General features: G+C 41.1%; 1 protein-coding gene across 9 annotated transcripts in view; it reads left to right on the forward strand.

Moving 5' to 3' along the window:
• The first annotated feature begins 1,339 nt into the window (after positions 1–1,339).
• MAP3K7 (mitogen-activated protein kinase kinase kinase 7) overlaps positions 1,340–17,522 on the forward strand; it is a 47,129-nt gene continuing 30,946 nt past the window's right edge. For all 9 annotated transcript variants that reach the window (XM_086482452.1, XM_009949831.2, XM_009949832.2 and 6 more), the window contains exons 1-5: positions 1,340–1,481; positions 13,442–13,552; positions 15,022–15,087; positions 15,991–16,036; positions 16,699–16,837. In XM_086482452.1, the coding sequence (XP_086338578.1) occupies positions 1,392–1,481; positions 13,442–13,552; positions 15,022–15,087; positions 15,991–16,036; positions 16,699–16,837 (452 nt within the window). In that variant the 5' untranslated portion in view covers positions 1,340–1,391. The remainder of the gene's footprint in view (positions 1,482–13,441; positions 13,553–15,021; positions 15,088–15,990; positions 16,037–16,698; positions 16,838–17,522) is intronic.

The raw sequence follows: 17,522 nt of genomic DNA on the forward strand, positions 1-17,522 counted from the left end.
TGTTTCTGTGAAACAAAGCAGCTATATCCACTCATCCCAACACTGACTTCACACCATGGGTCGCCCTGAAGCCTCAGCCTGGGAGATTTACCACCAAAACACTGATGTGCTGCTCCAGCCAGAAGTGGAAGCAGGCACTAGCTGCTGGAGGAGTGGGCCGAGAGCCCCGTAAGCTGGGGACTGCATCGGGAGCGGCTGAGGTATACATTCCTCCCCGAGCCCTATCCCCTATTGCTAGGTGTTTACATCATTCACTTAATTGCACTCCGCTCCCCAGCCACCCTCCTACACACACACTTCCCCCTGAGAAAGAGCGGCTCAAGAGCAGAGGCCACCCAGCGCTGCTGTGCTTCTGCCTTCAGAGAAAACACGTCCCAGGACGCCTGTCCCCCACGCCTAACACCTCCTCCCCGGGGGGAAAACTGCTGGATGAGGAAAGGAGGTAACTCAGCACTCGAGGGGCGCTGCCCCGCGCTCCCACGGCGGTAACGCCCCGGCAGGGCCCCTCTGCCCCCGCCGGCCTCCTGCAGCCCGGGGAGGCCCGCCTGCCTCTGCCCCTCCCGCTCCAGAGGAGCCGCGCCGCCCAGACGGCGACGTCCGTCCCGCCTCGGGAACAGCCACCGCTGCCCGCCGCCGCCGCCGCGCCCCTCCAGCGGCTCCCAGCCCGCCCCTACCGGCACCAGCGAAGGCGCCAGGAACAGGAAGCGGGGCCGGGGCGGCTCCCCCTGGCGGCGGCGCGCGGCGGGGGCGGGGCCGCCGCGGCCAAGCCGTGGCCCCGCCGCGGCCGCCCGAGCAGCAGGCGCCGCCGGCGCGCTTCCTCTTCCCGCCCCCTTCCTCCCCCGCCCCCTCGGCCGGGGCAGCAGGAAGCGGCTCTGATGTCAGCGGCGGCGGCGGCCGCGGCGCGGCTCTGAGCGGCACTTCCCCCCCCCCCCCCCCCCCCCCCCTCCGCCGCGGCCCCCTCCCCCGCCGCCGCTACGGCCGCCGGGGCTGGCGGAGGCGGCCAGCTTCGGCGCCGGGGGCGCCCCTTCTCTCTGCTGGGGACGCGCGGCTGAGGCGGCTCGCAGGCTCCGCTGAGGCCGCGGCCTAGGGCAGCCGGCGCGGCGCTCTGCGGGGGTGCGGGAGGGCGCGGGATGCGGAGCGGCGGCGTTGCCGCCGCCGGCGGGGCCTCCGCCCGCCGCTACTGAGGCTCGCGGCCGCCGCGGATGCGGCCTCGCCCCGCGGGGCGGCCCAGGCGGCCCCTCGGCCAGGCCCTCCCCGACCTGCGCCCGTGCGGAGGGCAGGAGCCGCCGCCGCGCCCCGCGTAGCCCCGTCCCAGGCCCTGGGCTGCCCGGCGCCGAGCCCTGCGCCCCCGGCCTGCCCTGGCCTCTCCTCCCCCAGGTGAAAGAGGAGGGATGTCCGCTGCCGCCTCCGCTGAAATGATTGAAACCCCCCCGGTCCTCAACTTCGAAGAAATCGACTACAAAGAGATCGAGGTGGAAGAGGTGAGTGAGGGCGCCTCCCCCGTACTCAGCCCCCTACCCCCAGCTCTCCAGGCACGGCCTGCTGGCGGGCTGGAGGTGCCAGCCTGGCCCCCGTCGCGGCGCCGACCGCCGGGGTTGCCCTCCCCGGCGCCGGCCCCCCGTTGCGGAAGGGGCCGCGGAGGCTTCCTGGGTGCGCGGGTCTGTTGGGACACACATACCACCCACCCCCCCCCAGCGTACCTGCCCGGGGGTTCCCTTCTCCTCTGGATGCTGCAGCGGTTGGCAGCAGAGAACAAAGGCCGTCTGGCCGGGAGCGGAGGTGGTAGCTTCCTTCTACCAACCCTGGTGCCGGGTGCTGTACGGTGGGGTTTTATTTAAGCGGGATAGATATATTCAGATCTTCAGTTTTAAAGTTTCACCACCCACTTTAGTATGGGTGGCAAACACAGTTGTCAAGCGCTGTCACAAGAAGGAACTGTTAATTCTGATGTTTTGAATCTGTGTTTCTGTATGCCCCTGCTTTCTCCTCCTGCCACCTTATTGAGCTATTGTATATAGAGTCATCATACCAGCTTTAATTATTTGCTCAATTACAGCTCTGCTAGCTGTAAGGATGTACAGATTTTTATTATTTCTTTCTTTATGTAGGCTAGCGATGTTGCACTTGTGGGTCTGTAACATTTCATTTGTGACCTGTGTGTGTTACCCAGGAAGTATAACATATCGTATAACATAGTTGGAAGCAAGTATTTATTCTTTGGTAAAAAGCTTCATAGTAAATTTCTTGTCTTAAATTCTTTGAGCCTGGATGGGATGGATGAAGTGCAGAATTTCATACGTACCTTCCGTCTGAAAGTAGGATGGGTGAGATCTAGGATAGCTTTACACGCTTTACTAAAGGGCTCAGTAGTATGTGTATACCACAATGTTGTTTAACCCTCAGAATTACATGAAAATATTGCTGCTGTTGAATTATTATTCTTCTTCCCCTTCTAAGTTCTCTACAGGAATGAAGTTGCTTCACACAGTTCTATACTGAATTTGATCAGGCCAGCTTGTAGAGTCTGGACCTAACAGACGCCCAGGACTGCTGAAGCAGTCTTTGTGCTTCTATTCGTAGATGAACATCTTTCTCTTTAGTAATAATTACCCTCTTTTTCTTAAAAAGTTTATATGAAACTGAATTTAGTTTTGTGTGATTGCTTTTTATAAATACAACAGCGAGCATCTCATGATTTTAAAGAGGTTTGCTAAATACTGGTTTGTTCATAATTATTATGCTGGGCTCGCATGGCCTGGGAGAGTTCACAGAACATAAAAGCTGCAATATTTTCATAGAACTCCAGGGCACTTTCTGCTGTATTCGCATAGTGTTGTGATAACTTTGGCTTTCACCATAGCAGACACTGAAAATTCTCAGAAGATAGTATCTTCCAAAAGATTGCCTTTTCCCCTTTCTCCAAATATGGCAATCATGAAGATTTTTACCTGTGTAAGTCTCATTGTTCCTCTTCACTTTATGTGTTTAAGTGTTCTGAAGTGAGAAAATTTTATTGCGTTTGGGAACTGAAAGTATTTTTGCATTTGATAATATGCGGACATTTTTGCAACACTTACTAATGGACAGGGATCGAATCACATGCATTGGGAGAAATGACTTTTCTCACCCAAAGAAGAAAATAAAGTTTATAGGAATTCATCCATCATAGAAAAGTGTCCTGTGACGGCTCATAAAAGTGAGTAGCGCGTCTAATACGTTAGGCATAGCAGTTGGAATGAATAAAATGCTCTACAAATCTTTAATCCTCATGACACCCTTGGGAAGGCTATTAGCAAGGATTATATTGCTAATTTACATGTAGGAAATGTGGAGCTGTGTACTGTGTAATTGGTGTAACTAGAATTTATCATTGTAACGTTTAGTGTTTGGAGCTTGTCTGTGTCCTACATACCTGCCTAGCACCCGCTGAGACAGGACTGTGTGCACAAAAATGTATGTAGAGATGATGCCTAAGCAGTAATTTGTGCTTTATTTAATGTGATTGTTGCATTATCCTGAAAGTAGTATCTCTGTTGGAGATGACAAAATTCATGTGTTATACGCAGGGGAGCTCTGATAAGTGTTCTCACCATGAGAAAATCTGATGATGGCTGGTGTAGCATTTCAAGCTATGCTCAGTGTACCTGTCCTACCAGAAATTCTTACAGGCAATGGGGATACCATAGTGCTGAACACAACCTAAACATGATTGCTCAGAGGAAGAAATAGGATCTAGTTTACAATAAAACAGGTGAATCAGAGACCATACTTAGGCCTTACTTTTCTCAAATGTGGGTGTTGACATCTTACTCATGATGGAGTTTCTGCGCTAATTGTCGACATTGGAGTCATAACAAAACATACATCATTACTGAGGATTTTCTGTGCTCTCACTTCGGGCTCAGAAGTTTTCAAGGATTTTTAAATGGCTACAAGGACTCAAAACCGTCCGATTTCAATATGCTTGGCAAACTTCAGATGTTTCAAAATGGAGTGTCAACAGATCTACTCTGGGAACTCAAATGAATGCTTGTATAATCATAGCTTTGCTGTTGTATTATCAAGGCTGTCTTGTCAGCAGATAGCAGTCCCACTCTGCCACTGGTTTATTAATAGATATTGAAGTTCTGGAATACTTGCAGGCCCTGAGTCCTTGCTAATAAATGTGAGATCTATAAGTGCACTTTCAGTTAGATTTGGCTGAGCTCTACTGGATAATATCAAGAATATACCATATTTTGTTTTAGCTACCTTGCACGTGACTAACTGTGCTGTAGCATTACTTCCCACCAAACAGGTCTCCAAGCTGCCTTTTCATTATTTAAAGTCCTTATATTGAAGTAAAGTATAGAGATAGTATTACGAATGAGTTGAAGTCAAATCAAAGTTGATGTGACACAGTGGGAGCATCTTCAAAACTAGAAGGGGAAAAAGAACATAAAATAGAAATGTTCACTGCTTTACCATACAAATTTTTGACTGTCAGAATGTCCTCCCTTTAGTTTTTAGGCATCAGATAGACAGATAGTTAGAAACTGAATAAATAGAACTACAGAATTTGTCTGAAAACTTAATATAACTGAAATCATGTTAACAATAAGAAGCCAAATAGCCCTATTTTAAAATCTCATATTTAAATCTAGCCTAAATACTGCTGTCTCCTCTTCCCAGAGGAGCTTTCATGTCTAAGCAATGAACAGACTTTGGTTTTGAATTGTTCTGGCAACCTGCTCCCTGCCACTCTTTCCTGAAAATCCCACAGCCCTTCCTCCATCATGTAACTTGATAACAGTCCCATACATGACCAAAACGCAGACCTCTTCACATCACATGATGTGTGTATGCCTTGGATTGCACAGCCAAAAGATGCACGTCTGGTCGTGCATGCTGTGGCCCTGCCCAGTCACTAGCCAGGTTGGGTAGCTATTGCCGTATTTGTGTAGCTGCAAGTTACTTTTGAACAGTGTGAAAGTGTAAATTATTTGAAAACTGTTTTTTAATGCTCTGTTGGTATACTGTATTATATGCTGAAGTTTATTTTCAACAATCTATTTGGGCAACAGTCATTAATTCTAAGGGGATTTAGGGTAATGTGTTCTTTAAGATGAACAGGTAAGCTTTCTAAATATTTGTTTTGGAAAACCTACTTAAGGTGCCAGCAACTAAGGAGGTGCAATTTGTGGCATGTTCACCTACCTTAGACATTTTTGAAACAGTTAACTAATTTTGTTATCTGTCTGAGAAGGATACTGAGAGAGCTGCATGTATTCCTTGCAATTAAGAAGCAGAGCCGTTCAAGACAAGAGAATGAGGAATACAGCAAGACAAGTGGTTCTTGCTCCCCTTTGTAGTAGTTAAGTTTTAAAAAGTTAGTGAGATGCAGTGACGGATTATGTCCATCTCACTACAAGGTAAAGCAGGTTTGTGTAAGCTGCTGCTGAACATGGAGTCGGTACTACCTGCATTGTTCTTGTATCATGGGGGTTTGTAGAATACCAGTCTGCAGAATGGGAAGAAGTTTGGTTGAGAACTGCGGGTGTGATTTGAGATCTGAACAATATTCTTGGATATCTGGCATGAGTATGAAAGGCTTGATTCTCAAGAGCCGAGGGTGGTAGTTAGGAATCCGTTTGAAGTCAGTCGCATCTGCAGTTTTCCAGCCTTTTTCAGAAAGTCAGTCTTCAAGGTGAAAAGTTGGGCATCCAGAAACAAAGGAAGAAAGTTAGTACATGGTGAAAACTTACGCCAGAATTTTCTGTGGTTTTACTCTAAATACATTTCTGATTTAATTCAAATCACTATTTAAATTTTATTTAGTTGTAGCAGTGGAAGATTCTCTTCATTCATCTGCATAAGAAAATAGCTGCAGTGTCAGCTGGGGTGTAGATTTATAGTGGAAGTTATGCAATGCCAATTTTATGTGCATGAAATTTAGTGTGCAGCAAGTGTTAAAGGTGGCTACTAAGCTAGTTAAACTGTTAATGTAAGACTTTACACTTATTTCTACACTTACTCAATGAATTAATTTGCATCCTATGAAATAAACTTGTATTTTACTCTCATAAAGAATGCATGGGAAAGGAAGTTCACAGGCTCTTCTATTCCAGTGCTGAAAGCAAGATGTGTATTTATGAGATAATAATAAAGTTCCATGTTTAATGCAGCAGCTAAGGTCACAACTGAGTGATAGGGTAACTGTTATCAGAGATTAGGTGTGGGGGAAAGCCTTTCCCTGGGGAAAAAAAAAAATCTAAAACAACAAGTTTCACGTTTCCCTTATTTATCCCACCGAGTGGATTCCAGCAGTACTTTACTGACTGCAGAATGATTGTTTTTCAAAGACCAGTGATTTTAGACTGTGCCAGCCCAGCAAGCCCAAGTCATGTTGGTGTCCTTCATCCCGAGTGCCAGCATTTTTTGTCTAAAACTAGATTCTCCTGTCTGGGCTGCTGTAACAGAACAAATTGCTTCCCATTAGAACATCAGACAAGTGTTTTGTTCATGTTTTTAAATTACTGGTAATTAAAATAAGTTCAGCTCTTGAGGCAGATCTATAAAAGGCTGTCAATATGTAAAAAGCTGGAATGAAAGTATAACCTGGTAAATGGTTATCTTTGCTTGAGATGCACGCATTTCTTAGAACGAGTGAGCTATCGAAATGCAGAGAGAGTTGGTTGTGTTTTTAGAGCAAAGGAAGAATTTCTGGGAACACCCATAATTTTAGTAATGCATATGGTGGTACTTTGATTCTCCATAAACATGTTCTGAAGAAGTTGAAAAGAGAATGATTTCTTAGAACTAAATTCAGATCACCAAGTCACTGAATAATAGCTGTACAGTGTTGTGCAGCTCTAACAGACGATGCTCTAAATATGGACCAACTGTATTAGCTTGTGGCAAGCAGAAGTTATGTATATTTATTAAGTTGATTTTTAATTACTGATCCTTTTCATTAAGAGATCTTTTTTCTTAGTGTTTTGCGTAACTTTAGAGTTGAAACTTGGAAATTAAATCTAAACTAAATTACTTTGTTTACTCAAAATTAGAAGGATTGCTTTCAGGGTTTTTCTTTTTGGGGGGTGGGCGGTTTTGGAGTTTTTTCATTGCTGTATGAATCCCAGAAAGGGAAAGCAAAGTTTAGAATTGGCTTTTGCAGCAGTGCAAATAAACTTAACCAGTCAAAGGACGTAGCTGTAAGAATTGGCAGATCTGAACTCCTTCCTAAAAGTGCTGCCAGGGTCTTGGCCACAGTCATTTGTGGCACAGGGCCGATTTGCTTCAACCTGCTTAATAAAGCATAGCACACACAGAGGAACCAAAGTTGGAATTTGAGGCTGGATGAATGAATGATAGAAAGTGTAGGCCTATATTTTTAGGGGCTGTAAACTGTTGTTCGTGGCTGCTTTTGGCACTTTTCTTTATCTGTATGCTTTCTATGTGTGGTACAGGCAGGTGTGTGAAAAACTGAAAGTATTAGTTGCTTTATTGGTACTGCTGGAACTCTGGTAGATGGAGTAGAATTTGCAAAGCATTGTAGAACGTTTTATTTTTGCCCTCTGTCTTGCATTTGCAAATATACCAGTAACCACAGGGATATAGATACTAAAGATAATTTAGAGACTGCTGTCTGTTTGGAAGCATGGGGTTTGTAGGTTTTGTGTTGGGTTTTTTTTAACTGCTTGTCTCGCTTCCCAAAACCGTAAACAAATGTGTCATGTGGATACTGCAAATTACGAGGACAATTCTCCAAAGAGTACTAAATCTGCGAACCAGAGAGCTATTATATTTTATTGCTGCCTTATATATTGAGCAAGGATTTTTTTAGAAAGAAAAACACTAGGTATCCAGCATGTAGAGCTAACTAACATGGAAACTTCATGGATAGACATGAAAACTGCATCTTTATATTTTTGAGTGAATAGAAAGCCTGTACAGTTAATGCAAAACTGAAATTAGTTCTTCCAAAGTTTTGACATTTGATAGGGGAATAGGGTGCATCTGAGAGAGAGATGCATTTTTCTTGTTTTACTGGCAGGGGTGGGGAGGAATTATTGGTCACATCCCTTAGGACAAAATACATCCTTAAGGTCTTAACATATCTGCAGTCTCTGTTTCCTGCATGATTTCTAGTCTACATACTTATCAGTATAGTCTACATACTTACAAGTCAGTATCATGTATCTTTGTTTATGTACAGCATTTGATACTATTTGTACACAGAGGCAGAGGTAATGCTTGTACCAGTGCTCTTGCATGGTTCATATTCTTTAAATAAGACTTTAAATACATTATCTGGAAAACATGCAAATGGCACTGTCTTTTGCCACGTCACTTGTCGCACAGTAAGGCATAACTCTTTACTGATATGAATTTTATAGAGAGAAGAATAAATTTATATATACTTTTCAATCTATAAAGCTCTTCAAGCATTTCTGCCAGTTTAAAATGTCTCTGTGGCATGTACTAACCGAGTGTTTCTTGACAAACTTAATTCTATTCTGTGGCAGCATAGAAGCACTGGTGTTCTATTTCGAAATGTGTCGTCTGACCTATATTTTCCTTTTTTCTCCTACAAGATATTTAAAGGGCCAAAATCTTTTACCAAAAGAATGTGTTTATTTTTAGATCATTTTCCAAACATACACAGTGCTACAGATCAACTGCTGTTTATTGATTTGTTGTGTCAATAATTCCATTAACTGTGCTTCATATAATTCAGAATATGCACTACTGCCCAAACATATGGTGTGGCACCAACAGCAGGGGACAAGGAGGAATGAGCATGAAGAAACTAAAGTTCAGGCAGTGCCTCCCTCCTGTGCTATTAAGTTACTTAGTTCCAGCACACAGTGTTGAAGGAAACTACGTAGTGTTTAAACCATTCTGACAAATTCTAAGACTTATTCCTTTAAAGAATAAGTTCAGTGAAAATTTAAGGGAAGAAAATAAAATGTAAGTGGAATCCACCACAAGCTGCATTCTGTTGATTATAAAGGAAGTTTTTATGATGAGTAAGATACTTTTTCCAGGTTAAGTAGGAAAGACATACTGGGCTTTCACATATGGTAAATTTAAAGTTTGTATCGGATCCATCATTGCTTCTGACGGTTGCTCTTTTCATATACTGTTCGAGAGGCTGAGCTGCTTTAATGGAGGGCGTCTCTTCTCTGTTTTCCCTGTATCCTAGGTAAATATTCAGTGCATTTGTGTCCTCTTCTCAAGTTCAACCCTCTGCCTAAGCAGGCACCAAGTCACTGATAAATTGTTATGAAACCTTGATTGCGTAGTCATTTATCAAACCCTTTTCACCAACCATAAAATGTACGTATCTGATGGTCTCTCACAGCTTTCTGTTAGGTAATTAAAATTTAGGTTGCCTGGTAAACTCTTCCTCTTGGTACTTGACACTGATATTTATTTTTTTTTTTTAGTCATCAGTGTATCTGATTCTTGGAATTTATTCTACTTTTTAACTCCAGCCCAAGTATTGTGACATGTATCATGGCACAATGTTATACATCACCTTAGGCAGTATACTCGTTTATCTGAATAGAAATGTTATTTGAAAATATGACAAAATTGAAAAATAATGGTTTCTCTACTATATGAACTGGAAGTACATATACAGGTACCAATTAAACCTGCAAATAGTCATGGATTTTTCTTCAGGGGAACAGTATGCAACTGTATTGGCTTATGAGCTGGATTTGACCATGTAGAATCAAATGCAAGAGATCCTTGGGCTTTCTTTTGTTTGTTATACATGTGATTTTATTTTTATATACGTGTGAAAAATATTTTTTAAATTATTAATTTTAAAAATTATTTCATATATAAAAATAGATGTAATATATAAATCATATTCATAATATTTAAATGATCTCTATAATACATTTAATATATTTGTACATATGGACACATACAAGTCTCTTCAGCGAGGAAAGATATGACTATCCAAAAAAAGTAAGCTTGATCCATCACAAACTGTTGTAAATGTTCATGCTAAGTAAGAAAAAGTCAAAATGCTTCATTAAGTTTTATCAGATGTATCTGAGACCAATCTTTTAGCTGAGGTATATGCCCTGTTTCCAAGTAGCAATTTTTTTTCTGTGTCACTGGATTAAATGTGACGGAGCCATAGTCAAAAACCGTGAAAGAGTATGAGACAAGGTACATTAAGAAAATGAATCTTCTAAAAGGAGCCTTGCGCCATCGTCCAGCTAGGAGAAATCCTTATACGCGCACCTCCTTTTCCCGGAGTGGAGGGGAGAGTTCTTCCCAGTTACTTGATCAGTTTGGGTTCCTTCATATTGTAGGGGAGCAGCAGACCTGGAACTGAGTTGCTGTTGCCAGTGTGCTTCATCCTGCCCAGGTTGCTCTGTGACATCCTTCTCTCGTTCACTCTGTCCTTTGTGCTTCCCAGGTGTGAGCAGGCTCCTTGCTGAGGCGCATGGGCTTGCACAGTGGGTGGTCTGCACGTGCTCGGTAAATCGGCACTTCTGTGAAATGCAGACTTGGGGCACACACACAGCCTGGTGAGATTTTTCTTAAACTGTAGGCGTGGTCATACGCTGTGTGAGGTGGGTAGAGGGGTTGTAATAGACAACTCCCTTGTGCCAGTAGAAGAAGGTGGGGGGGTTGACAACCCCAAGAACTTGGACAATTTTATTCAAAATGTGGTCTGAGAGAGAAGAGGAAATACCAAGGGACACTTTCGGGACTTTAGGTCTTCCAGTGACTCACTGTTTCCAATTTGTGTATATGTACTATTTTCTTAGGCTGCTTGACTATCATTCATATAGCTTGATGTTTCCAACCGCACTTGTGGACTTCAAGAAAATAGTTGGTGTGTCTTGTAGCAAAAAGAGTCAAGGCTTTATACTGTGGCTGGGGGAGGAGGTTACAATCAACAAGTCCCTTTTTACACGGGGCAGAACAGGGTATGTTCTGTGAATCTGCTGTGGATATCTTGTGGTAGACTCAGTCTACAAACTGCTGTTTCGGAGGGTAAAGGTGAGAAGCCAGGAACTCCTGGATGACTTAAGTGTGTGCTGTAATATAAAAGAGAAAAATACTTATTGGTGTGTATTAAAGAAACCAGAAGAGGAAAATCCAGTTGATCACCACTGCTGAGCAGCTGTCCATATGTAACCTTTCAAAAATATTGAGCACACTTCCCCTTTTCTCATCTTTCTTAATGCAAAATCTTGATTATTTTCTAAATGTATATTTTTCCTCTCTTCAATTTGGGCCCTTGATTGCAGACTTTCTCACATTCATCATGAAAGTTTAGCAGGTCTTGAGCTATGCACCTGCAGCCTTTTCCACCCTATTCTCAGGGGAAATCAGCTTCACTATTTATTTATTTATTTATTTATTAGGAAAGCACTTGGTGAGAACCGAACCCAAGCATGATTTACATAAATGATAGTCAGTTTGCTTTGACATGGAGCCTTGACAAGTACAGTCTGGTGCTTGTACATTCCTGTCTACTGAGTTGCCTTCTCTGGATCAGCACTCTTAATTTACCTTCCGGATTATTACTATATCAGGGTCATCTCAGAGGAGAAAAAAAAAAAAAAAAAAAGGTAAAATTATTACATGTTATTTCCTCAAAGGCTGAGCATTCAAGCAGCAGACAGTTTGCATTGTTTCAGCATTGGGAATGTGTGGTTATTCACGATCTCCTACAAATCACACTTTTCTTTTAAGAAACCATCCTGTTAAGAAGTGAATTCACTAGTGAAGCTATAAGAATCAGTGTGTTGTTTATAATGTGAATGCATTATTATGTCTGAACATTTTGTAGGTCTTTTAATTATGTTGCATCTCTGTATTTTAATATATAATATTATTTTCTGCCCACCACCCCATAATATTTTCTGGGTTGTGTTGAATAAAGCCATAAATAGCTATGAGTTTCTAGTGAAGAACTTTGTAATTTCAGGAAGCATGTTTTTCCATCGAAGGTAATATTCTTGTGCATGCATCACCCATCTAAGGAAGACAGTAAAATTAAATTCTGCCCTAATAAAATGCTGTGATAATCATGTTTGTAAATGCTTCCTCTGCACCCTCTCCTACTCCCCTTCCTTTCCCTTCTCTTCTCATTCACCTCTCGGGAAAGTGTTTATTTCCTTAGAATGGTCTGCTTTGTTCCTCAGGATATGTATGATGTTACTTGAAATCGAGGACTAGGAACACAAGCACAGGATGCTGTTAAAAGGCTGCTAGGGCCAAACACAGAACCCGAGACCAGCCCACCCAGGCCCTTGTTTCTCACCCCTGCCTCCCCCTTCTCATCTGCCCTGCCTTGCATTGTTTGGAGTTGGAGGAGCTCCTATCCCTTAGTTTCTTCTGTGCCTTTGTGCACTTTCCGTTTCCTTCTCTTCTCCACCTTTCTTTTGAGCACACGTGTAACAATTTGCTTGTCTGTGCTTTCCTATAGCAGCTAGAGTCACTGTTTTGGTGACATACTAGTTTCAACTTTACATTGTATATGCATGTTTTGTTGTTATTTCTGTATGTTGCCGTTTTTCCCCTGAAGAACACAATTAAAAGAAGTGAAATTTCAATTTAATGTAGTTTGTTACTCAGCAGTAGCTGAAAGTGACCTCATAGGAAAAAAAGGACACTTCTCTCTGTACTACTTTCATTTTCATGCTAGGTTTCAAAGAACTACTTTAAATAATGATGGTGTTAGAGCTTCTTTACAGCAAACGTTAAAAGATTCTTGAATAATATAGTGTGCAGAAGCTGCTACTACTGCCTCTGTGAAGTTACAGTGAAGAGTTATGACCCTTGTCTGGGTTTGTATGTTTTTAGGCAATGTTAATTCCAAATAAACTAGAAAGCAGACTTCTACAAAAATAGAGAAAGCATAGTTTATGCAGACACTCTGCTTTTTTGGAGGACTCTCGGGAGAATTTGCTGCTCTCACACTGAGGCATCTCTGAGAAAATGAAAGGATAACTGAGTGCATTGAGCACCTCATCCCAACTTCATCATAGTCCTGTGCAGTTGTTTCCATATGCATTTAAATTTCAGAAGTTTGAATTCCTATTACTAGCAAGAATAAAAGAATGTAGAGATAGATATAATTTCACTGGTCAAATCTATAAAAACAAGTTTCCATCATTCCCCTAACTTTCTTCTGAGCAATCTTGTTTGAAATAATTAAGATCATAATTTTCTGAAACACTGTTACTGCATGTTAATAATAAAATATTTTGTATGTGTGTTTTTCAATTCTGTAAATGATCTCTGGAGGAAGCTTAGCTAAGCACCAGTTACGCTTTGATGGCGTAATATTAAATTGCCGCTGCAAAACTCAATTATGTCTTCAATTTTCTAAGTTAAATTTCTTTTCTGTTTGTGAAGTCCTGCACAGCAAATGAAATCATTTAAAGTTTTAACTCATGTGTTTCACGTTTTATTCCAGGTTGTTGGAAGAGGAGCCTTTGGTGTGGTCTGCAAGGCAAAATGGCGAGCTAAAGATGTAGCCATTAAACAAATAGAAAGTGAATCTGAAAGAAAAGCCTTCATTGTAGAGGTACAGTAAGTTTGCTGGAAAATACAGCATTTGGTAGAGCTTATTTTCTTAAATGCACAAGTGCATTTAATGAACTAAAAGCTATGTCTGTATGGTAAGGTAAATGCAGCCTGTGGTACCCAGTACAGGCCTGGACCCTTTGTCTTGCAGAACAGGACACTGGTCAGAGCATATTTCGCTTCCCATAAAAACTGGAAGGCAAGTGGGGAGAGAGAAGGTCACGTGGTAGGGAAAACACCAGTTCCTAGATTCTGTGCCAGTGTGGAATCAGTGTTCTAGCTGAAATACCCACCAAAATCTTGGAGCTGATTAATACTTGCAGAGGCTACAGCATAGGTTCTTCATGCAATCAGGTCCATACTTAGTTTTTTTCAGCAGTTCTCATCATTTCAGGTTTTTTTCTTACATACAAGTTTATTAATACATGTAACTCATTTAAGGGCAATCTCTCTTTCCACTCAATGTCTGCTTCTTCAGAAAGATCTTCAGTAGCCCAGATATACTGATAAACTTCCCAAGAAACATAATATTTTCTAGAATCAAAACTTAGCCATGTAATTTATATGAGATATATTGTGACGTGCTGCTTAGCATTTAGTCAGTAAGAATCTAGGATGCTTAAGATATACAAAATATGTTAAATCTCTTAATTTTGAAATTAAAAGTGTATCGTACTAAAGGGTTAAAGGAAGCATATTTCTAATAGGTCTCTCTGTGTACATATTTGTGTTGTTCATTACCGTGGAAAGTTCTCGCTGTTATTAATCTGAGTCTAATTTAATACTGAGTAGATCTGATCAGTCTCAGCATTTTTGTGTTCAAAAGAGATCTGAGAAGATAATCCCAGAAATACTTCTAGTAATTACTGGGATTCCGGAAACCCTACACAGTCCAAAGCCTCAGTTGTAATACTCTGTTCTGGGTTTTTTTTTTTAGAACTTCTGAAGTGTACAGAAAAAATAACACTAGCTTCCTAGATGATGAACAACATAAGCTGCCTCAGAAGTCTGTGTAAAGAGGCGGGGGGGGAAATCCTTTTTCCTCCCCTTCTACTACCTACTGGTAAAACAAAAAAAATTCAGTGCAAAATAGTCTGATCATCAATTAGTACAAGCAGTAGTAGGTTCTTGGAACTATGTCACATTAATATTAAACTGGCTGACTTATTTATAGCATTGTGGGTTTTGTTTTTTTAGAACAGTAGTCTTCTATATTGTGAATAAAGCCAACATGATTCAGATTGTTTATGTAGTCAGACAGTCGTGATTCCAAAATTAGAGGCTCCTAATTACATAAATTAAAGTGCAGACAGGGACATCAGTCTTGTAGTTCCTAAAATCTCCATCTAGGCTTACGCAGACATATAAAACTGTAATTGCTGTTGTGGTGTGTGAATTATTATAGGTGTGAAAATAAAGCATTAGCATTTTTTTCCCATGATTTGAAATAAAGTGTAATTTCTCTTGCAGCTTCGACAACTGTCACGAGTAAACCATCCCAATATTGTCAAGTTATATGGAGCCTGTCTAAACCCAGTAAGTTATAGCTTTGTCAGTATGGCAAAAGGTGACTAGCTTAACATATGCAAGCATCAATGCACCAAATGTGTATTTTAGATACGAAAATGTATATTTTATATATATGCTGTATGTTTTAGTCATCATAAGGAAATACACAGACATGTAGGTTAGTTGATATTTTGGGGGTTTCGTTTTTTCTTTCCCCTGCTATGAGAAATAAATTCTTTTAAGAAAACCTCAAAGCTATTGCTTAACACCCATTATACTTCAGTTTGTCAGAATGGCATCTGGTGTATTGCATGTATAGCATAGTTCATATTTACAGTCCTATTAATTGTAAATCAGCAGTATGAAAAGAAAATACATTGGCAACACATGATTCATAGCTTGTAAATCAGTTCCTATTCTCATATATGCAATTTTCCAGATTTGCGTTCTTTCTGCCACAGCTGCAAATGATCCCACAAATTCTCAAAGCAGAAAAGCAAGTCCTGTGACAGGACAGATATATCCTTAGGGCAATTTAATTGGTTCAAATAATGCTGCATCCCTTTTTGCTTAGTACTAGTGAAATTCTTTTGACGTGATATTTTCAGTCGGGTTTTTTTTGTAAGCCGCTAAAAAAAAAAAGTAAATGCAAATGAATTGCAGTTTGAAGACAGCATGTGCGTTTCAAGACTCGGGAGGAGGGAGGTCATTCTTTTCTTTCCAAACTTACAGTGGGAACTAAGTATAATACCATTTCTTATACGTAAATATGTACCGTGCAAACTGACTCTACCTCATAGATAAATTTTCCATTAGCTTAGATATGGAGACTTTGCAGTTCCTCTCAAAGAACTTTCCTTTCAGTTTACAAAAGCTGTTTTCCACCCCTACATTTACAACATCCGTATTTTTTATCTCTCCCCACCAAAGGTGTGTCTTGTTATGGAGTATGCTGAAGGAGGTTCTCTATACAATGGTGAGTATCATTTCAACATAGTGTCTTCCTGGAGCTGAAGTGCTAGTGTTAGGGCAAACATGATCTAAAATATAAAGTTGTTTCATACATATGTCTCTGTCCTTGGAGATACTCGGATGCCACCTGGACACAATCCTGGGCAGCTGGCATTGGGTGACCTGATTAACCCTGCTTGGTGGGTCTTCAGAGGTCCCTTCCAACCCCAACCATTCTGTGGTTCTTTGGAAGAATAAGTTTAAGGAGAAAGGAGTATGCTTTTAAAAAGCACTTTTCAGTCCATAGGTTTGTTTCTTCATACCTGTTATGTTTTATACAAGCCATTTAAGGTTTTTCAATGGAACATCTGAAAAGATTCTTCCTTAACTCGTAAATTCCTGAAGCATTTGGTTAACATAGACTTTACCAGGGATAGCTGAGAACAAGCAACACTTTTCATATTGAATTTTAACATCAAAAATTATTAAAAACATACTGAAAAATGGAAAATATTCTGACATTTCCATTATTCTAACAGTCTACAGAAGGATATTTTCAGTTGCAGTAATGAGGCATTGATAATTACTTAGATTCCATAGAACTTTCTGACTGGTATGTCTTTAACTCCATTGTATCTGTTGTAATATGCAATAAAGTTCTTTTTAGTTTGTGCCTTTGTTTTGCAGTGCTGCATGGTGCTGAACCTCTGCCTCATTATACTGCTGCACATGCCATGAGTTGGTGTTTACAGTGTTCCCAAGGAGTGGCATATCTCCACAGTATGAAACCAAAGGCTCTAATTCACAGAGACCTGAAACCACCAAAGTAGGTTTATGGCTCATATTTAATATTTTCTTAAAATTGGAATTTAAGATCATTTATAGTAATTCTGTTGCATTTGAAAGAAACACTTTTAGTTGATACTAACCTTATTGGATATACTATATTCTAAACGAAAGCAGTGCGTTTGAAACTTCAGTTACAGAACGGTGGTGCATAGTACAGGAAATGAACTGTACTCAGTTACTTTCTGTTAAACTGGAAAAACATCCTGCTCTTGCCCTGCATCATGGAAGAGGATTTTGATAGGGATAGGGCTTCTAATCAGAAGCATTTAAAATGTCCGAATTTTACAATGGGTTGTGGTGTTCAGTAAGAGAACATTAGGTGAGGGGATTGGTTGGTTGCTTGGTTTTGACCTCATATTTAATCTGATATATTAGAACTCTTTCCCCACATGGCCTCCTTCTCTATCCCCTCCTTCTTCCACTACCCTTGCCAGAATCTCCCATCACTTTCCACTGAAACAAAAATGAATAGTTTTCTGTCCAGTCGGTTTGTTGATTTTATTCACTTTACAGCTTCAGATCTGGCTCCACAGATTATGTGGAAACAGAGATTTGGGAATCAGCAGGATCATCCCCTTTTGGTGTTAGGCTCCAGTTATTACCAGATAAAATTATAACTTGAAGCCACACTTTAAATCTTGAATTCTTTCTTGTATCCTCAG

Source organism: Leptosomus discolor, chromosome 2 (genome assembly GCF_034619465.1).
Source record: "Leptosomus discolor isolate bLepDis1 chromosome 2, bLepDis1.hap2, whole genome shotgun sequence".
NCBI classification, from domain to species: domain Eukaryota; kingdom Metazoa; phylum Chordata; class Aves; order Leptosomiformes; family Leptosomidae; genus Leptosomus; species Leptosomus discolor.